Raw genomic sequence first — 22,584 nt, 5'->3', positions numbered from 1 at the left:
AGAAAATATTTGCAAGTCATATATATAATAAGGGATTAATATATAGAATATATAGAGAACTCCTATAACTCAACAAAATACAAATAACCCAATTAAAAAATGGGCAAAGGACTTAACTACACATTTCTCCAAAGAAGATATACAGGTGGCCAAAAAGCACATGAAAAGATGCTCAACATCATTAGTCATTAGGGAAATAAAAATCTAAACCACAAGGAGATACCACCTCACATCCATTAGGTTGGTTACTATCAAAAAACCCAGAAAATAACAAGGGTTGACAAGGATATGGAGAAATCGGAACCCTGCACACTGTTAGTGGGAATGTAAGATGGTGCAACCACTATGGAAAAATGCATGGTGGTTTCTCAAAAAACAGGATTACTCTATAATCCAGCAATTCTCCTTCTGCGTATATACCCTAAGAACTAAAAGTAGGGTCTCAAAGAGATACTTGTACATCCACGTTCATAGCAGCATTATTCACATTAGTGAAAAGGTGGAAGCAACCCAAGTGTTTAATGACAGATGAATGAATAAACAAAATGTGGCATATATATATACACATATATATATACACACACATGTATACATATATATAAACACAATGGAATATTTTTCCTCCATAAAAAGGAATGAATTTCGGATGCATAGTACAACATAGATAAACCTTGAAAATATGCTAAGTGAAATAAGCCAGACACAGAAGGGAAAATATTGTATGATTCCATTTATATGAAGTACCTAGAATAGACAAATAGAATAGACAAATACCAGGCGCTATGGGGAGGCAGGGGGTGGAGGGTGGGAAATTATTGTTTAATGATTAGTTTATTTCAGGTGATGAAAATGTTTTGGAAATAGATAGTGGTAATAGTTACATAACACTCAATTGTACATTTAAAAATGGTTAAAATGGTAAACTTCATGTTATATATATATATATATATATGCGCTGGGTCTTAGTTGCGGCACATGGGATCTTCATTGCCGTGTGCAGGATCTTCGTTGTGGCATGTGGGATCTTAGCTGAAGCATGCAGGATCTTTACTTGCGGCAGGCAGGATCAAGTTCCCTGACCAGGGAGCGAACCCGGGCCCCCTGCACTGGGAGTGAGGAGTTTTTGTTTGTTTTAATAAATTTATTTATTTTTATTTTTGGCTGCGTTGGATCTTCGTTGCTGTCGAGGGCCTTCTCCATTTGTGGCAAATAGGGGCTACTGTTTCGTTGCGGTGCGCATGCTTCTCATTGCGTGGCCTCTCGTTGCAGAGCTCGGGCTTCAGTAGTTGTGGCACGCAGGCTCAGTAGCTGTGGCTCGTGGGCTCTAGAGCGCAGGCTCAGTAGTTGTGGCACACGGGCTTAGTTGCTCCGCGGCATGTGGGATCTTCCCAGACAAGGGCTCGACCCCATGTCCCCTGCATTGGCAGGCAGATTCTTAACCACTGTGCCACCAGGGAAGCCCGAGTGAGGAGTCTTAACGATTGGACCACCAGGGAAGCCCCTGAATCTAGATCTTTTTGACTATGTAAAAAACTATGCATATAAGGTAGCTGGCACATACTAGAAGCTCCAATCTTTTCCTTTTCCTTCAACTACCTACACTTAATACAGTCTGAATAGTCGCCTACGTATGAACGAGTTCTGTTCCAAGAGCATGTTCGTAAGTCCAATTTGTTTGTAAGTCCAACAAAGTTAGCCTAGGTACCCAACTAACACAATCAGCTATATAGTACTGTGCTGTGATAGGTTTATAATACTCTTCACACAAATAATATGTACATAAACACAAAAAATAAAACATTTTTAATCTTACAGTATAGTACCTTGAAAAGTACAGTAGTACAGTACAACAGCTGGCATGCAGGGGCTGGCACGCACATTCACATCTTTGAAAGTTCGCAACTTGAAGGTTTGTATGTAGAGGACTTACTGTATACAGTGAGTAGTTATTCCTTAGTATTTTCAGTTAACATATAGGCAAACTTATTTTGTACTTAGTGCACTTCTGAAAACTTTAAAAAGTACAATGTCAAAGTTACTCAACAGAGTCCAATTTTAAAGGGGTACCTGTTTCCAGAGTACTAAACATGCCTGACAGAGGTAATCCAGTGGACATCTAAGAGATGTCATAGGTGCCAAAGATCAAGGTAGGAGGTATTGTATCTATCGCCCTGTAACTGTGTAAATACTAAAGCACCCCTCTCCCGAAGGTGATGCAGGAATAAAAAGATTAGGGCAATCCCCACTCATTAAATGACCATGAGGTATCCTCTAGCTTCCCAGAGCAGGGAGTGGAAGGTCTTTCTTCCATGACAGCACAAGCTGATTGGGACCTCACCAAGTCAGCTACCCGCTTCTCACACACGAGGCCTTTTCTACTGGCCACCTGCTACAACCCATCATTGTTCACTGCTCCAGGGTACATGGACAGTGGTCAGGACTGGAGATTAGGACAAGCAGGGGATAATTTCAGAGACGAATTCCAGAGCTTAGCCACCCCTTAGTATTTTGGAGAGACGACAGAAGCAACTTTAGCCTCAGAGAAAAGCTGCCACTTAACAGGGAGAAGTGCTGCCAAGTAACAGACCTAGTACTGCTATCACAAACATACCCTGCCATCTTGGCAGAAGCCAGGTCTTTATTCTTTAGCAACAGCAATCGGCAACAGGTGATAACATGCTGTGGCTCAAAATCATTCAGAAGTAATGTACTGAAGACCAAATTCAGAGATTGAAAGGTGATTCAGAAGTATCAGTGTCTAATTTGTTAACTTATTAAAATGAGGTTGTACAAAAGTAACAGAGTTGAAGACAGTCTGTATATAGAATTTCTCAAACCGCAATGTAAGTCTCTAGACGGCAAGGACCAGATCTTCTATTTATAAGCTGTTTCTATGTAGTGCCCAATAATATGCTTTATTCACCATGGGCCTTATTCCTGATGAGTGGAAGAAAGACAATGAAGCCCTGAGACACAAGGAACACTGGTTCCATGATATCTGCTGTTTAATCAGTAAGTATGGTTATTGTGAAAGAGAGAAAAAGACACTGAAGACAGAATTAAGACCAGAAATCTGAAGCCGCGCTACTGTACCACAAGGGGGCAATATTTGAACACTAGTAATCTGGAGAGATAGGAGGCTTGGCAGTTGGCTCTGTTTACCTTTTTTTAACATCTTTATTGGACTATAATTGCTTTACAATGGTATGTTAGTTTCTGCTTTATAACAAAGTGAATCAGTTATACATTGTTTACTTCCTTTTTTAACACTATGCTGAGTGGGCTCCACTCAGGGTGAGGAGAGATGGGCTAGCCACTTCCACCTACCCTCTGCATTCTCCTACAGGGGTTGGCACCAACTCTCCTTATACTAGCAGGCATGGCTGTTAGGGGACCAAGATCAGAGGAAACACAGCAGGAGAGGAAGCAGAGCAGCTGGTCTTCCCACAGTGGTCAGATGCCCCAGCTGTCAAGAGTCCCATGCCCAGGAGTGCCTGTTGAGGAGGGCAGGGGTGGTAGTTGGGACCTCCACCTGGAATCTCTTTTGAGTACTATAGGGCAATGGTTCTCCAATTTTAGCCTGCATCAGAATCACCTGCAGGGCTTGTTAAAATAGATTGCCGGGCTTCAACCTCAATTTCCAATTCAGAAGGTCTAAAGTAGGTCCCAAATTTTCCATTTCTAGCAATTTCTCAGGTGATGCTACTGATCCGAAGATCACACTTTGAGAACCACTGCTGTAGGTATTTCTGGATTTGTGCCCTTCTTTCTCTTAACACTCCCCCATTCTCTCTTTCCTACCATCCATCTACTGCTTTCTTTTCCACCAACCCTCCACTAGCCTCCTTTAGGAAAACCACAGGAAAGACAAAACAGGGGTGAATGTTAGACTGTCTTAAGGATTCCTTTGGGGAAGGGTCCAGCTCTCTACCCCGGTTGATGGGTGTTTCAGAAGTAGAATTTATTCCAAATATATACATGTTTCCTCTTCCTTTTACCTAATAGTTGGAAGGCAGTTCAGTAAAGAGGAATAGATCGTTTTCCAATAATAAGATCTTGCTTTGGGTTTCATAAAAATTAGACATGGTAGATATACTCCACTACATTTTAAAAAATTTCCCACTTCAGACTACATTTTAAAAAATTACAGTAAAATATAGGGACTTCCCTGGTGGTCCAGCAGCTAAGGCTCCATGCTCCCAATGTAGGGGGCCCAGATTCGATCCCTGGTCAGGGAACTAGATCCCTCATGCCACAATTAAAGATCACGCAGGCGGCAGCGAAGATCCTGTGTCCTGCAGCTAAGACCTGGCGCAGCCAAATAAATAAATAAATAATTTTTAAAAATTACAGTAAAATATACAAAACATAAAATTTAACATTTTAATCATTTAAGTGTACAGTTCAGTGGCATTAAGTACATTCACGTTGTTGTGCAAGTATCACCACTATCCACTTCCAGAACTTTTTCATCTTCCCAAACTGAAACTCTGCTCTCATTAGACAATAATTTCCCATTCCCCTCCTCCCAACACCAGCCCTTGGCAACCACCATTCTACTCCCAGACTACTTTTGGACTCGGTTTCTCTTTGACTTAATACAAGAAAGTGTCTATTGCTGACTAGTGGGATTGCTTCTATATATGCAGGCCTTCTTGCATATATGTGAGTTTATTGTAAGAAAGGTAAGAGAAAATGGGGTGGGAGAAAGAAAAGAGGTGGAGACAGCTGGATAAGGATTTTCACATGGGGCCTCCTATCCACAGGCCTCAGCAGCCCTGCCACGGATCCGCCCGATTCTTTCGCATCAAGAAGTTGATCTTGCGAGCCATTTCCATGTTGTAGATTCGCCGGCAGGTTTCATAGCTTTCCCTCTGTCGCCGGCGGCAAGGCTTCTCGTAGTATCGCCGTCGCTTTATGTCCTCAATGAGCCCATCCATGGTAAGGATTCTGTATAAAGACAGGCAATGAAGTTAGAGGCTTAGGCTCCTTATTGTTCTTTTCCAGTTTCACAATGATCAGAAGTCAATTGACCAAATAACTGGTGTCTGTAAAAATGGTGTGAAATAGTGACAATACAGCATTAACTGCCAACATATAGAGGCCAGGCACCAAACAGTAATATGTGGGGAAATAAAAAGGCAATTAATTATATAGTCCTTGTTCTTGGGGAGTTTATAGTCATGGTCATGTTCTCAACCTTTTTTTTTTTCCTACCACAACACACCTGAGGGATATGGCACAGACCCAAAAGAACAGTGGCTCCCTATGGCAGTGAGTCTCAACCAAGGGGCCATTTCAGAATTTTCAAATGGGTAAGTCATTTGCAATGGGAAAAAATAACTAGGGGTGATTCCTATGTGGTCCTTAGTGGAGAATGTAGTTCCACCCCTACTGTGTTTAAGAGCTGATGCAGCTGAAGTCTGTAAGTCTGAGAAATATCTGGGCCCATTTAATACAGGGAAAGAAGAGGCCCTTATCACAACAGTGATACAAATGGGAGCATTAAAATAACAGCCTCAGGCTTCCCTGGTGGCGCAGTGGTTGAGAGTCTGCCTGCCGATGCAGGGGACATGGGTTCGTGCCCCGGTCCGGGAAGATCCCACATGCCGCGGAGCGGCTGGGCCCGTGAGCCATGGCCGCTGAGCCTGCGCGTCCGGAGCCTGTGCTCCACAACAGGAGAGGCCACCACAGTGAGAGGCCCGCGTACCGCAAAAAAAAAAAAAAAAAATAACAGCCTCAACCATGATTTTTCCATGTACCACATTCTCCAACCACACTATTTTACTGACTACTCTCTGAACACACATTAATACCAAGTCTTTACTCACACTGCTTCCTCAGCCTAGAATGCCATCCCCAACCCCTAGCTGCCAACCTTCTGAGATTTTCCACATCTTTTTGATGCTAAATCCAGATGCCATCTCTCCACAAAAGCTTTCTCATCTTCTTAGAGAAAATAATTTTGTTGTATACCTATTTAGAGATTATTTCATTTTGCCATTCTGTTAGTTATTTATACAAATGTCTCCCTCACTAGACTAATAATCCCTGAAGACAGAAACCATATTTTATTAATCTTAATTTAGTTCAATTTGTTTTTTCCTGCCCACCTAATTCCTTACAACACAGTTTCTCTTGGATTCATAACATGCTTAACTCAAACCAGCCCCTTTGTTCTCACTGAGCCAAGAGGACACGGGGGTTTATTCTATAACCTACCTTATCCCTGGGCTCCTGAGAGCTCTGGCTCCAATCTGAAACTTGTCTCTCCCTCTCAACTCATCATCAGTTGGTCCTGAGGAGGTCTGGAGGCACCTTACACGACCCCATTCCTGCCTACTCTTTCCTTTCATTACATGTAAAAAGTAAGTCAAAAACACAATTGGAGGTAGAGAAGTTGAGACATGGCTATTATAACTGGAAGGGGGACAGCAGAAGGAAATAAAAGTAAGAAACTACCAGCTACTTTCGCTCAGTGGGAAACCCTATTTATTGCTGGTATGTTATACCAAAGGCCCAAGATAACAATAATAGATTGAACATGTACTTGAAAAGATTTGAGCTTTGGGTACATTACAAATGTGAATAGACATGGGAACCACTATCCTTTGGGATCCTCTCCTAGGCTCCTGCTGATTTGTAAGATCAGTTTGTCTAGGTTTTAGTGGCAGGGAGATGGGAGGCAAGGGAATTGTTGCCAACTCCCAGAAGTGGGAGGAGTAGATAATTCAGGTTCTGTTGAAAACACAGTCATGCCCAGAAGTCATGTGGATCCAACACTAGAGTTGTACAATAGAAAAGCAGAGCACCAGGGGACTTCCCTGGTGGCACAGTGGTTAAGAATCTATCTGCCAATGCAGGGGACACAGGTTCAATCTTTGGTCCAGGAAGATCCCACATACCACAGAGCAACTAAGCCCCGTGTGCCACAACTACTGAAGCCTGTGCTCTGTAGGACCCACGTGCCACAACTACTGAGCCCACATGCTGCAACTACTGAAACCCACGCGCCTAGAGCCCGTGCTCCACAACGAGAAGCCACCACCACGAGAAGCCACCGCAATGAGAAGCCCACACACTGCAGTAAAGAGTAGCCCCCACTCGCCGCAACTAGAGAAAGCCTGAGCGCAGCAACGAAGACCCAACGCAGCCAAAAAAAAGTAGGGCACCAAAGACTCAGTATCTTGGCCCACAAAAGGGTCTCCATTGCTGGCTTTCTTCCTAATTTACCCTTAACTGTTGGTATCCCTCCAGATTCTGACTGTAAACCACCTCCTTTTTGGTTCTACATGATTCCCTTAAACTTTACCACGGGCTTCAACCCTGTGCACAATGCAATCATTTCCTGAAGAGCCTTTAAAAAGTATTCATGCCTTGGTCCCGTTCCTCAGAGATTCTGATTTAATTGGTCTCCAGTGGGGTTATACACTGGGTATATTTTAAAACACCCCTCAGTAATTCTAATGTAGAGCCACACTTGAGAACGGACCCAGACACTGGTTGACTCTTAAATCATTATCTCTAGCCCCAATCTTATCTTAGAACTAGACTGATGTTTCCAATTGCCTTAAACCCCACAAAAACCAATTTTATTATCTCCTCCTAAAATTCATTCTTCCTCCTCTGTACTCTCTCTGCTAATGGCATCACCAGTTAGTCAAGCTAAAAATCTCACCATGTTCCTGGAGTAGGCCTTCTCCTTTACTTCCTACACTCACATTTACAATATCCTATACATTCTATAACCTGAAATAGTTCTTAGATCTTTTCCTTCTCTCCTTTCCCTATGGCTACAGCTCTTATTATGGTCCTTATACCTATACTGAAATAATCATCTAACTGGTCATTTAATCAATAAGTATTTATGGAATCCCAACTCTGTACCAGGCACTGTGTTAAATGCTGAGGATATAAAACAAACTTAGGCATAGTTCCCTACCCTTGCAGTCTAGTAGAGAAGACAATTATGTAAGAATTACAATAGAATGTGATAGATGCAAAGATAAGGGAAGCACACAGGAGAGGTATATAATCTGGATTTGATAAGAAGGTGGTTATGAAAGCTTTCTAACGGATACCTTATTTGAATTGTGAAGGGTAAACAGGCTGCCCTATTTCCATTCTCCTTCCCTACACCAATTATTGTCCTAAAACATAAATCAGATTGTGGGACTTCCCTGGTGGCGCAATGGTTACGAATCCGCCTGCCAATACAGGGGACACAGGTTCGAGCCCTGGTCTGGGAAGATCCCACATGCCACGGAGCAACTAAGCCTGTGCGCCACAACTACTGAGCCTGCGCTCTAGAGCCCATGAGCCACAACTACTGAGCCCGCGTGCTGCAATTACTGAAGCCCGTGCTCCTAGAGCCTGTGCTCCGCAACAAGAGAAGCCACTACAATAAGAAGCCTGCACACCGCAACGAAGAGCAGCCCCCGCTCGCCCCAACTAGAGAAAGCCTGCACGCAGCAACGAAGACCCAATGCAGCCAAAAATAAATAAATAAATAAATTTATAAAAAATAAATCAGATTGTGTACTCTGATGTTAAAAAATCTTTCCCAATAAACAAAATAGTCTAAGCCAGTGGTTCCCAAACTTGTTTGCACATTAGAATCACTTGGGGATCTTTAAAACATTCCAATTAAGTCACAAGAGGGGAGGGACACGGGCAGGGTTTGTTAAGTTCCCTAAGTAATTGCAATGTGCAGATAAATTTGGGAACCACTAGTCTAAGCTCAAAGTCCTAAACAATTGAGCTTCACCCTCTCTCTCTCTAGCTTTATCTTTAATAACTTGTCCTAAAAAGCCTATGTCTAGTCATATTGAACTAGGTGTTTTCCAAACACACTACACATGTATTTTTTACATTTGTTCATGATGTTCTCTGAGAATATGATTCCTTTCTTTTTCTGTTTTATGAAAGGCTATTTATTCTTCAAAGGCCCAGATCAACGGGTAATGATATTTGTAAACTGGTCCAGGAGAAATTAATCACTCCTTCTCTCTGTTCCCAACGCACAGTGGTTCTCAAACTTTGAGACTCATGCAACAGTCACCTGGAAAACTTGTTAAAACACTGACTGCTGTGCCACCTTGTTTCTGATTCCACAGGTCTAGGGTGGGGCCCACAAATCTGCATTTCTAACAAGTTCCCAAATGATTTTGCTGCTAATGGTCCAGGGAGAACCAATGCCACAGTACACTTTTAAAGCACTGATCAGACAGTATTATATTTAGCCATGTTTGGTTTTTTAGTTTTTAAATTCTCCCTTACAGGGTTGTGTGCTTTCTAAGGTTAGAGATTAAGTCTTTTATTTTTGCATTTAATATAGTACTTGGCAAAAGAGCAAATATCAGTAAATGTATGACAAAAATGAATCCTCTTGGTGACTGACAAATGTCCACAGCTCAAGGGATTAAGTTACTTTCTAACAGACACAGTTCTTGGGAATATTAGCTCAGAAGGCCTCAATATTACCTTTACTAAAATGGCACATTAGACTTTAGATAGCATTTTCATATCCATGACCCTAATCATTATCCTATGAAACTGATTAAGCAGGTAATGTCATCTTTTTTTTTTTTTGGCCGCACCACACGGCATGCAGGATCTTACCACTGGACCACCAGGGGAGTTCCCGTCATCTCTTTACAGATTAGAAAACTGAAGTTTAGAGAGGCTGACCTGCCCAAGGTCACAAAATGGAGCTAGCAGTAGAATTCAGGTCTTTAGTGCAGTGCTCTGTAATAGCACTCTGCTTCTCAAACAAAAACCACTGAGGTTTGAAAGACAAATTATTGCGGTGCCCATGGGCAAAGCGAAAAATGAGGGAGGAAAGAGCTGGGCCAGGCTCCTTAATTAGAGTAAAAAGATGCAAGCCAAGAAGACATGGCACACAAAGGGAAAGGAATTGATCCAAACAATTAAGTATTTATTTCTGTCTAGACCCTGTTTACCGCTATTTAATGAAGGCCACTTTTTGGACTAGAGACTAGTATATTAGAGAAAAAACAGAAAAAACAACAACAAAAAAAGTGCCTGAAAGGGAAAGACTGGAAATATAAAAAGGGCAAGGAGACTGGATTTGAGGAGAGACTATGAAAAGAACAGAGACCCTAGATATGACTTCACCTAGGAAGAAGAGCCTACTGGAATGACAAAGACAGTTTAAAGTAGTATGAAAGAAAACAGCAAAAGGAGGAGGAGTTTAGAAACACACTCAGGTATCCTACTGGAGTTTCAAAAGGGTTCTGAAACAGAAGTGATCATCTTACCAAGTAAATGCCTGTGTGGTCAGGCAGAAAAGACAGACAAGAAAAAAGTACCAAAGGAATGTTAGAGGAGGTGAAAAAAGTGAAAAGATCGGTGGCCCCCAACATAATGATGGGGTTGCTAAATGGTGTTCCTTGGATGGTTCTAGTTCCAAAACACAAACCAAATAAATTCCAAGGTGCAAGGTGAGGATTTCCTTCCTTACCGTGCACTTTCTAGGTATCCTGAAAAAGCACAGATTATCTTCAAATGTTCCAGAATCCCTAAAGTAGAGGCATCTACTCAACTCACTTCTAATAAAGGATGTAGGAAGAGTTTTGTAGAACTCATGAAGTAAATAGAGAGGGTGTTACTAATGATGCTTCTGCTTTCACAGGTAGTTCAAGGACTAGTCAACCAAGGGGTTTAGAGTAAACAGATCAACCTGGAGTTTGGGCACCTGGCAACCTAACATTTAAGGAGAACTCAGCTGCCAGTTCAACAGACTATGTAAAAGGAGCTGAGCTGTCTGGGCTGGGGAATTTGGGGGTGGCAGACTCACATGTCAGTGTAGCCAGCCTACATCAGGATCAACATGTACACAGAAGGACTCAATGGGCCCAGAAGCTCACCTACCAGGAATAAAAGGGTTCAACTGGGCATGCTTCCAGTGTGCTTGCCTTTCTTTACTTGGGCACCAGCCAATCACGCAGGGCTTCCTAATGACCCCCCACTCTCCATCTCTTCATCCCAGGGCACCAATGAGGGCCCTTGGTTATATAACAAGCATTTTGTGGTGGTCTCACTGTGCAGACACATAGGCTATTTCCTATGTAAGACTACATCTGTGCTCCAAACATGCTAAAGCTTTAACCACCTCCCTCTCCTCTCATTTGCTCTCATACCTATTGTTGTAATTAGACCACAGAACATGCAACTTATTTTTAAACTACCAACTATCAGAAAGCTGAGAGAAACGAGGAGAAGCCCGGGATTTAAGAGAGATATACAGCAAAGGCAGCCAGAGGACATTACGGAAAACCAGAGGAAAAGAAGTAAAGTGTCAGAAAATACTGTGTTTGGATGGACTTGGAAGGCATTATGCTTAAGTGAAATAAGTCATATAGAGAAAGACAAATACTGTATAATCTCACTTATATGCGGCATCTAAAAAATACAAAAAACTAGTGAAAGTAACAAAAAGAAGCAGACCCACAGATATAGAGAACAAACTAGTGGTTACCAGTGGGGAGAGGGGAGGGGAGGGGCAATATAGGGGTAGAGGATTAAGAAGTACAAACTATTAGGTATAAAATAAGTTACAAGAGGAATTCCCTGGCGGTCCAGTTGTTAGGACTCACCACTTTCAATGCCAGGGCCTGGGTTTGATCCCTGGTCAGGAAACTAAGGTCCCCAAAGCTGCATGGCGCAGCCAAATAAATAAATAAATAAGCTACAAGAATATATTGTACAACATGGGGAATATAGCCAATATTTTACAATAATATAAATGGAGTATAACCTTTAAAAAATTGTGAATCACTATATTGTACACCTGTAACTTATATAATATTATACAGTAACTGTACTTCAATACAAGAAAAAAAAGGGCTTCTCTGGTGGCTCAGTGGTTAAGAATCTGCCTGCCAATGCAGGGCACATGGGTTCGAGCCCTGGTCCAGGAAGATCCCACATGCTGCAGAGCAACTAAGCCATGTGCCACAACTACTGAGCCTGAGCTCTAGAGCCCATGAGCCACAACTACTGAGCCTGCATGCCACAACTATTGAAGCCTGTGTGCCTAGAGCCTGTGCTCCGCAACAAGAGAAGCTACCGCAATGAGAAGCCTGTGCACCACAACGAAGAGTAGCCCCCGCTTACTTCAATTAGGGAAAGCCCACGCGCAGCAACGGAGACCCAACGCAGCCAAAAAATAAATAAATTAAATAAATAAATTAAAAAAAAAAAAGAAAGAAAGAGAAAGAAAATACTGGGCTTCCCTGGTGGTGCAGTGGTTAAGAATCCGCCTGCCAATGCAGGGGACATGGGTTCAAGCCCTAGTCCGGGAAGATCCCACACGCCGTGGAGCAACTAAGCCCATGCGCCACAACTACCGAGCCTGCGCTCTAGAGCCAGTGAGCCACAACTACTGAAGCCTGCGCGCCTAGAGCCCATGCTTCGCAACAAGAGAAGCCACCGCAATGAGAAGCCCGTGCACCACAATGAAGAGTAGCCCCCGCTCCCCGCAACTAGAGAAAGCCCACACGCAGCAACGAAGACCCAATGCAGCCAAAAATAAATAAAATAAATAAATTTATAAAAAAAAGGAAAGAAAGAAAATACTGTGTTTACTGTGTTTGACAGACTGACAGATAGGAAGGCTGGGACACTCCAGAACCAACCTGCTCACATTTGGATGCTTAAAAGTCCTTGCCTATTTTAAGAACAAAGTATTTGTTCACTTTTTTCTCCTGAGGCTAAAATACAATTTAAGGATATGTATCTAACACTCCAAGATAAAAAGGAACATAAATGCAGCTTCCTAAAGAATAAATCTACATTGACAAAATACATATCCTCCCCAAAGATTATAAAAATCACTGCCATAATACTTGCTCCAGGCTGGCTTCTTCCAACCATGCACTTCTTGCACTGTTTTCCTAGATAACCTTAGTCACAAAGTTCGAGTTTTCCAAATTCATAAGGAAGCCTAAAACGAGATTATCACACCTCAGGCCCTGAGTATCTGGGACCAGAATTTCTTCATTTTTTTTTTCTGCCTAACCATGCCTCTCCTTTCTGATCAAATTCTTTTCTTTTTCAGCAATGTACATTGTTTTCCCCCCTCAGATCTATTTTTCCCCCCCAGATCTATTCCTATGTTCCTCCCTGGAGTGAGGAAAAAGTAATACCACATTTCTTACCTAGGATACTTGATAGAATGCCAAGGGTACTATCCAAAGACAAAAATCTCTAGATAAATTCAATGCATCTGCCTGGAGGACCAACTTTAACTAGAGTGGAAGTGGGGGTGCTAGCCCTAAAACAAATGTAAAGACAACAAATAAAAATCACCTAAAATTTTAATTTAAAAAAGAGAGATTAAAAAAAGAAATTCCATGTTTGCTTGCGGTGGAAGAACCCCTTATAGTTCCTTCACTCTCCTCTCCTGTTAAGTATACTTCAGTGGAAAGGTTTGACAAACACTAAACTTAGGGAGTGACAGAAGATAAAGGAACATTTATATTCATTAAGTAGACATTTATTGAGAGCTTTCTATGCACCTGACACTTTGGTAAATGCAAGGAATATACAAATGAAAAAGCATAGGTCTCTACCCTTAAGACTATTAAAATCCTAGCTGAATATTAAAATCTCATGAGACATTGTAAAAAATGCTGCTGGTCAGACGCCACCATCGAGAGATTGATTTAGTCTCAGGTTGGGCCCTGACATCACAAGGGTTTTTGTTTTTTGTTTTAAATAAAGATTCCCCCAGGTGATTGGCAGCAGGGTCAAAAACCACATAGCGTTACACTGACCAGTTTCCTGCTGTTTCTGACTAAAATGAGCATTTCTACCCAGGAAAAAAGTATGCATAAACTGCAATTCACCTATAAAAAGAGAATCTTAAAAGTATGGGGCTCTTGTTTAACAAAAAGGAGGAAGGAGGGAAGAAAAAAGGAAAGAAGGAAGAAATCAATTTAGAGATATTTGAAAACAGATTCTTAGGAACAAGAAGGTATAAGATAGTATTAGGTCAGGCCAGATGACAGAAGGTATCCAAACACACCTCACCTTCTGTCATTTATTTCTTTTTTTCTCACCTACACCCACTCCACACCTGGGATCAGGAAAGATTTTCAGACAAAATGAAAAAAAAAAAAAAAAGAAAAGAAAAAACAGGAAAAGCAAAACCCTCATGTTGCTTAAATACAAAGGTATTTGCTAAATTAGGATTTCATAAGAGGCGGAGATACAGAGATTTGTTTCCAGGTTAATTAGAACAATCCCAGGCAAAAAAATAGAAGAAGAGTCTTCTCTCAGAAGGTGAATTGGCCTTATGCTTTCTGCAGACTTGGCATCAATAGAGAGATGATCAACTCCTTTAGGAAGGAAGTTAGAAACATTTTGTTTTTCAGGTTTTCAATTTTTGTAAGTGGAAATGGGGGATGAGGGAGCAGTGCATACAGAGGGAGTAAATGCTGTTATTTCAAAATGAGATTAGCATTAGCATATAGAGAAGAAGCCTTGGTTGGAAAGTACCAGCATGTATAGGAAAAGTCATTCCAATATACCAGCAGCCAACTAGAGCCTCAGGACAAAATAAAGCTAAATTATTTTCTCATTTTTTCACCTCCAGGCCACCTTGAGCATAACTTGATAATCAGGGAGCATAAGAGAAAAAACAGTTAAAGCAAACTGTCAATCTCTCAAAACAAATGAATAAACAAATCACCCACGAAGTAAAACCAAAAGGGTAAAAACTCCCTTACAGTTACTTCCAAATTATGATTATAGCTAACACATAATGCCTACTATGTGCCAAGCACTGTCCTAAGCAATTTATTTATATTACTAACTTAATCCTCACATCAACCCTATGAGGTGGGCACTATTATTAGTTCCATTTTACTGAAGAAACTGAGGCAGAGATATTAAGTAGCTAATCACAGATTATGAGGCCAATAAATGGCACAGCAGGGATCTGAACCAGTCAGTTGGCTCTGTGCTCTAAACCACTAAGTTACACTGCCTCATTTATGTGAGAAAACTATTTTTAGGCCTGGCTTTGGTCAAAAGTATTAAGGGGCTTCCCTGGTGGCGCAGTGGTTGAGAGTCCGCCTGCTGATGCAGGGGACACGGGTTCATGCCCCGGTCCGGGAAGATCCCACGTGCTGCGGAGCGGCTGGGCCCGTGAGCCATGGCCGCTGAGCTTGCGCGTCCAGAGCCTGTGCTCCGCAACGTGAGAGGCCTGCGTATCGCCAAAAAAAAAAAAAAAAAAAAAAAAAAGTATTAAAGTTGCAGCTACTTTCTTTCTTTCTTTCTTTTTTTGGCCTTGTGGCCATGCTGCACAGCATGTGGGATCTTAGTTCACGCCCCCACCTCCCCACCCCCAATCGTGCCCCATGCAGTGGAAGGGCAGAGTCCTAACCACTGGACTGCCAGGGAATTCCCTGTAGCTACTTTCTTGATACAACTGTAAGAAATAGTTCAATAAATAATGCTGCACAAATTATTTTTTGGTTCTTCATCAGAGTAGTTAATTTCCTAAAAACAAAATTCTTGCTTTTGTGTTATTTGTTCTTTAAGAATAAAAGAGGTGAGGGGAGCTAAAGCTGAGCCTCTGGCAATTTGTTTTACCATCAGGTTAACAGCTGCCCTTTGACATCCCTTAACAATACAAACATCACAGTCACCCTAGTTAGAAGACCCATCTAAATCCACCAAAATAAATCATACAGAAAAAAACTTGGGATTCCCTGGCGGTCCAGTGGTTAGGACTCTGCGCTTGTACTGCAGGGGCCCCAGGTTCAATCCCTCGTGGGGAACTAAGATCCTGCAAGCTGCACTGCACAACCAAAAAACAAACAAACAAAAAACTTACAGGAAGAGGTCAGAAGGGTGAGGTAATCTACAAGACTTCCTTTCCCCAAATTCAGCATTTCATCTCACTAGCTAATTCACTTCAGAATCTGTAAAGACATTCACTTGGTACTTCCAGTATAGGGGCAGAGAAAGATCATTAGACATCTCAACCCTCCCACAGACATGCCACTTAAAGGTCTAAAATAGGAGAGTAGGGAATGAGCAGCAATACAAAAACATGAAATAGGATTATCTTACTGCCCTGTACTTAACTGATTATCTTTACTTTAGACGCAAGTGAAAATGCAGAGGGAACAGCTTCTGCCCAAGGATATGACTGGCATGCACAGTCACTGAAAGAAGAGGCTGACCCAAGACCAGATCCTTTTAAAAGACATACAAATCATCCTCAGCCTGCAACTGCTTCTCAATTACATAGCTTCTGACAGCACCTTTGTCCTCATTTACTATGGTCCTCTGCCATCCAGCCCTCCACACCTAGAACTCTTTGCTTGGATAAGAATTGGTTCTCTTTCATTTACCTTCTTAGTCCCCAAGAACCCCACCTATATTTAAACCCAATCAAATAAGGATTCTTAACTGCAGAGTGACTGCCATAGGTCTCTCCATTTCCAGAGAAACTAGTCAATAATGTAGTAACAGAGCAAAGAACATTGCACTAGAAGATTGTGATTTATGCTTCTTTCCACCATTCAACAATTGTAACCCAAGGAATATAACTCAATCTCCCTAGGCTTCTCTTACTTCTGACATAAAGCTACCACCTTAGTGGCCTTAAGGCAGAGGACCAGCTCATATATTAACATCTCTTTCATATAATTATTTGATAATTCAACTCAACAAGCATTTGTTTCTCCAAACTCTGCTTCACTGGGGAAAAAATGATAAGTGAAACTCAAAATCCTTACAACTAGTGATAAGGGAAGCTTAAGGAACTATTTTCTTGAGAAACCACAACTGTGAGGCGTTTTTTATTAGAGTCATTCTACATCTCTTACCCTAGCATTCAAAACCTTTCAATACAGCTCCTCCACTCCAGCCAGTTCATTTCCATCTTGTTTTTGCTTGTGTTGTTAACCTTTCTCTGAACCTGTAACACTTTTCTATCTCTTGCTTGCTTCTCTAAGATCCCAAATCTGAGTTCATCTTTTCCATTAGCCTTGTCCCACACCAATCCCTCACTCAGCTTTCTATATATCATGTACTATGTTTTCGCTTACTAGCAATTTTATAACTTGATTTTCCCTTTGGGCTCTTTTTAAAGTCTTGGATAGAATTCAGGTTCATTATCAAAGGAATGACGGCTGATAAGTAAGCCTCACAGTTAGGTTTGGGAAAGAATTTCATTTTTAATATAGTAAACTGAGGGTCTGAGAAGTTTCAAGGCTGTGAACACCTGGGCTGGCACTGGTTTGAGACAACCTACAACAGGGGAAGTGAGAGAATAACCACCGCACTTCTCAAGAGTTGGTCTAGGCATGATTCTGGTCCCTAACCAGTTACCTGTTTAGGGTCCTGTATGCACCTTCCACATTCCCTTCCTGTACCATCACAGTTCTGGCAATGAACTTCAGATGTTTTGCCATGACCTTGGATTTAAGTCTTCAGTCTGCAGGACCTAAAGTATGATGGAGAAAGGGGTAGTAAAGTATAGAGACCAGCTAATAAAGAGAAACACAACAGAATACACAACGACGTAGCTTATTCAGGAACCGGAAATGCAACGGGCTCTGGAACATGCGCGACTGGGGCACCTGCAAGTCCTCATATCCTAGAAAGTATACGCGACTGTTATCAAGATTCGCCCGATCTCTTTGCCAATACAAACCCTACCATAGGGAAGAAGACAGACGGTAGCAGGGCGTCCCCACGTAGATTTATCTGGCCGGTCATGGGAGACCGGGACGCGCCGCAGGCGTCCCCTCTCCCTCCCAATTACCGCTCCTCGTCCCAGGACGGTTTGGGGTGGGAGCCGGGAACAGGGTCTCTCCGTGCCTGGAAGGGGGGAATCGCGAGAACCCCGCCCTCCCGCCACACCCGCCTCACTTTACCCTTCCCCCGCACAAGGTCCTCAACGCTCGGCGCCCAGCCGACTGGAAGCCCGCCCCGACCGGAAGCGGAAGTTGCGTGATCTCCAGCGCCGCGCGAAGACAATGAGGCTGAAAGGGAAATGAAGCTACGTGGAAACCATGGCAACCGTCCTTCTGGCCGGGGTTGGCTGTTTCTCTAATCCTCCCCCACCACCGCCAACCCCCGGGCCTGGACTCAACACCTGACAAAGCAAAATACTTGTTGCCTTAAATTCTGCCCTAAACGGATTCCTCGCTTTCTCGTGGAGTCGCCGTCCTTCGGCATCAGAGGTCAGCCCGATTCCGTACCCCTTAATCCTATTAAATCTTTTTTTTTAAATTGAAGTATAGTTGATTTAAAATGTGGTGCCAATCTCTGCTGTAATCCTATTAAACCTTAAATAGATAATCCATTTCTTTTTCTGGAAGGAAAATAAGAATAGGCGAAGCTTCCTGAGCATGCTTCCTGTTTTCGCCAAGGACAGATTCCTTGAGATCTGCTCTCCGGATGGAAAAGAGTTTTACCCCCTCATCTGCCTGAAAACTAAGGAAAAAAAAAATGAAATGAACATACTATCAGATTCCTATAACATCACCTTCTCAGACATTTCACTAAATACAGTGAAATCACTGAAGAAAGAATCAATACAGGGCTTCCCTGGTGGCGCAGTGGTTAAGAATCCGCCTGCTAATGCAGGGTACACGGGTTTGAGCCCTGGTCTGGGAAGATCCCACATGCCGCGGAGCAACGAGTCTGGGAAGATCCCACATGCCGCGGAGCAACGAAGCCCGCGCCTAGAGCCGGTGCTCTGCAACAAGAGAAGCCACCACTATGAGAAGCCCGTGCACCACATCAAAGAGTAGTCCCCACTCGCCTCAACTAGCGAAAGCCTGTGAGCAGCAGCGAAGATCCAACGCAGACAAAAATATAAATTAAAAAAAAACAAGAATTGGGAAACACCTGCAGGATTTAGAATCAAAGACTCTTTTATGTCAGCTTCTATCTCATTTGTCTCCTAGTGACAGTATAAATAACTCCTTTTTTATTTCTTCCTCATTGTGGAAACAGCTTTCCTTTTATTTTATTCGTATGTTACTTCTACATATATATCATTTTATGGTTATTCACATATGTTCAGATCTACTGGAATACAGTAGGGAAAGGCGCAGAAGAAAGTAGGTCCTAACCAGGTACTTGTGTAATAAGGTTCTTTGGTTACCTCCCCTAAAACACAGAGGCACATACACACACACAGATGTATCGTCATCAATTATGCTAATAGACCTCACACAAAAACTGAAGCCTTGGACTTCCCTGGTGGTGCAGTGGTTGAGAATCCACCTGCCAATGCAGGGGACACGGGTTCGAGCCTTGATCTGGGAAGATCCCACACACCGCGGAGCAACTAAGCCTGTGCACCACTACTGAGCCTGCACTCTAGAGCGTGCGAGCCACAACCACTGGGGCTAGGGCCCAAGCTCTGCAACAAGAGAAGCCACCACAATGAGAAGCCTGCACACCGCAAGGAGGAGTAGCCCCCGCAACTAGAGAAAGCCTGCACACAGCAACTAAGACCCAATAAATAAATAAAAATAAATAAATAAATTTATTTTTTTAAAAAATCTAAAAATAAAAAAAACCCTGAAGCCTGCTTTAGAGTAAGCCAGGTTCAAAGTACCAAAATAGAGCTAGACTGGAACATGATTATGCTTATCAACAAACTTTTATTGAATGCCTACTTTGTGTCATGCCACTGACTCTTGGACTACCAAAAGACAGTAAGTAGCCATAAAAAATAAATAGTAAAACAAGGTAGCATATATTGAATGCAAAATAAATTACATAGGCAACATAATATAGTGTAAAGCAAGGATTGGAAGTCAGGAGATCTGGATTCTACGCAAATTCTGATACTGAGGCATATGACCTTGAACAAGTCACTTAAACCAGTAGTCTACAAAGTACTGCCTACCGATCAAACCCAGCTCCACTCTTGCTTTTGTAAATAAAACTTTATTGGAACACAGCTGTGCTGTTTGTTTATATATTAGGTATAGTTGCTTTGGGCTACAATGGCAAAGTTGGGTAGTTGCAGCAGAGATGTATGGCCCACAAAGCATATATCTATCTGGCTCTTGCTAAGCCCTGACTTAAACGCTCAGTCTATTTCCTCATTTGTAAAATGGAACTAATATCTGCTGTCAATCACACAAAATTTGTCATGGGAATCAAATGGGATAAAATATAAAAATACTTTGAAAGATAAGAAGAGGAAAAGTAGCATTTTTGAGAACCTACAATATACCAAACCTTGTACTAAGCAGTTTATGTACCTGACTTCATTTGAAGGAGTAAAGGGCCAAAGACTAAGCATATATATCTTTAATGGAGCGAATAATTGGGAGAAGGACTTGAGTTAGTCATGGAAAGAAGTGTAGGGCTTAGTTAACAGAAGCAGGAAAGGCTGGGCAAGGTGAATGGCATGAACAGGAGTTTAGAGGCAAAAAGGCTTACAGTGTTCAGGGCAAACAACAAAAACAACAAAAACCTGGAACAGAGGGATCATACAGGGGAGCAGAGGGAGAAACAGAGACCTTGACTAAAGGCTCTAGACTTTCTTCTCAAAATACCAGGGAGCCATTGAATAGGTAATGACATGCAAAGCATTGTTCCAGGAAGACTAATCTTGTTATCAGTGAGAAGGGTTTAGAGGTAAGAGAGGCTATTGCTATAGTTAAGGTTTAGACCAGAGAGGTGGCAATGGAATGGATAGGAAGAAATAGATTTCAAGAGACATTCCAAATACAGAATAAAAGGGATTTGGTGATTAAATACACCACGTTTTAAGCCTAGTTATATAGAAAAATGATGGTACCGGGGCTTCACTGGTGGTCCAGTGGGTAAGACTCTGTGCTCCCAATGCAGGGGGCCCAGATTCAATTCCTGGTTGGGGAACTAGATCCCGCATGCCACAACTGAGAGTTCGCATGCTGCAATTAAGAGTCCACATGCCACAGCTAAAGAGCCTGCACGCGGCAATGAAGATCCCGTGTGCCACAACTAAGACCTGACGCGGCCTCAATAAATAATAAATAAATATTTTAAAGAATTAAAAGAAAAATGATGGTACCATCATTAACAGAAGAAAAAGAGGTTGTAAAAAGGCAGAACGGGACATCTCTAAAAGAAGGATAATAGTTTGATTGGTGAGCACTAGAAAAGGTACCAGACTGGAAAATGAGTTCCGTATGACACATTGTGTTGTCTTACACAAGCTACCTAAGTTTTCTCATCTATAAAATGAAGGGGTTGAATTAGATACAGATGGTACCCTCTTGGCACTAAAATGCTGAAATTTTCAATGTTTTAAGTGTTAGTAATATGTAAATGGAACTGTCCAGCAGAAATGTAGACATTCAGTATGTCATCTCAGGAAAGATTGGGACTGAAGATGAAGCTTCAGAAGTCTTCTAAGTTGAGGCAATAATTAGAACCATGAAAGGAGATGAAACCTTGAAGTGAAGGAATGTAGTTAGAGAAAAGAGCCAAGGGCTGAGCCTAAGGGAACATGCATACTCTGGAGTGGGCAGAAGTGAGGCTATTAAGAGATATAGAAGTTGCTGCCAGATAGGTAAGAGGAGAATTAGGATAGCGTGCTGACATGGGATCCAAGGGAGGAGAGTTTCAGTAGGCATTACCAAGAGTGTCAAATGATACTGAGAGCATGGAGTACCTAGGCTTTGTAAAAGCCCCTGGATCAAGCTATTGACTGGATGGAAGCTACATTATAATACTCTAATTCTGTAAGATCTTCTTAGTGACTTAAGAAGGTGCAGTAGAGTGATAGCAGTGGACGCTAGGCTGCAAGAATTTAAGGACTGAGTGGTGGAAAGGAGTCAGAAAGAGTATGATTAGACTACTCTTCTTTTTTGGGGGGGGTTGTTTGTTCATTTTTGTTTTTTAATTTTTTGGCTGCACTGCACGGCATGGGGGATCTTAGTTCCCCGACCAGGTATCAAACCCATGCCCACTACAGTGGAAGCACACAGTCATAACCACTGACTGCCAGGGAAGTCCCTACTCTGTCAAGAATTATAGAGAAAAGATGAGAAAGAGGGCAGTTGGGCTCAAGAGATATTTTCTTTTTTTTTTAATTATTTTAAAATTTATTTATTTACTTACTTATTTTTGGCTACGTTGGGTCTTCATTGCTGCACGCAGGCTTTCTCTAGTTGTGGCAAGTGGGGGCTACTCTTCGTTTTGGTGCGCAGGCTTCTCATTGTGGTGGCTTTTCTTATTGCAGAGCACGGGCTCTAGGAGTATGGGCTTCAGTAGTTGTGGCTTACGGACTCTAGAGCACAGGCTCAGTAGTTGTGGCGCATGGGTTTAGTTGCTCCATGGCATATGGGATCTTCCTGGACCAGGGATCGAACCCACATCCCCTGTATTGGCAGGGGGATTCTTAACCACTGTGCCACCAGGGAAGTCTCTCGAGAGATATTTTCAAGAAGGGGTACCTAATCATACTTGCACAAGGAATAATTATTACTTGTAGGAGAAAGAAAGAATAAATAATTCAATAACAAATGGAAGTTACAAGGTAAAGAGGGCGTAAGTGACTCAGCAAAAGTTCCAGAGGTGCAAGGT

At 42.2% G+C, this 22,584-nt stretch overlaps 1 protein-coding gene across 2 annotated transcripts; it reads right to left on the bottom strand.

The window, feature by feature from the left end:
* Positions 1-259: 259 nt before the first annotated feature.
* Positions 260-17,995, bottom strand: MRPS21 (mitochondrial ribosomal protein S21). 2 transcript variants are annotated; one of them, XM_079919599.1, is made up of 3 exons: positions 17,919-17,995; positions 17,371-17,485; positions 260-4,950 (listed from the first exon to the last, which is right to left on the bottom strand). In XM_079919599.1, exons 2-3 carry the CDS (start codon positions 17,451-17,453, stop codon positions 4,770-4,772), a joined length of 264 nt encoding a protein of 87 aa, XP_079775725.1. In that variant the 5' UTR covers positions 17,454-17,485; positions 17,919-17,995; the 3' UTR covers positions 260-4,769. The 2 variants fall into 2 exon arrangements, with proteins under 2 accessions (XP_079775725.1, XP_079775726.1); XM_079919600.1 differs by lacking the exon at positions 17,919-17,995 and adding an exon at positions 17,701-17,912.
* Positions 17,996-22,584: the final 4,589 nt, after the last annotated feature.

This window comes from Stenella coeruleoalba (genome assembly GCF_951394435.1).
Source record: "Stenella coeruleoalba genome assembly, chromosome: 1".
Taxonomy (NCBI): domain Eukaryota; kingdom Metazoa; phylum Chordata; class Mammalia; order Artiodactyla; family Delphinidae; genus Stenella; species Stenella coeruleoalba.
This window is presented reverse-complemented; position numbering and strand designations above follow the sequence as displayed.

What these genes read in the sequence shown, in the direction of transcription:
- MRPS21 (XM_079919599.1), bottom strand. Translation starts at nt 17,453, where the DNA reads ATGGCAAAACATCTGAAGTTCATTGCCAGAACTGTGATGGTACAGGAA. An exon ending in GCATACAGGACCCTAAACAG is followed by an intron (nt 4,951 to 17,370) that starts GTAACTGGTTAG and finishes GTCTTTATACAG; the next exon opens with AATCCTTACCATGGATGGGC.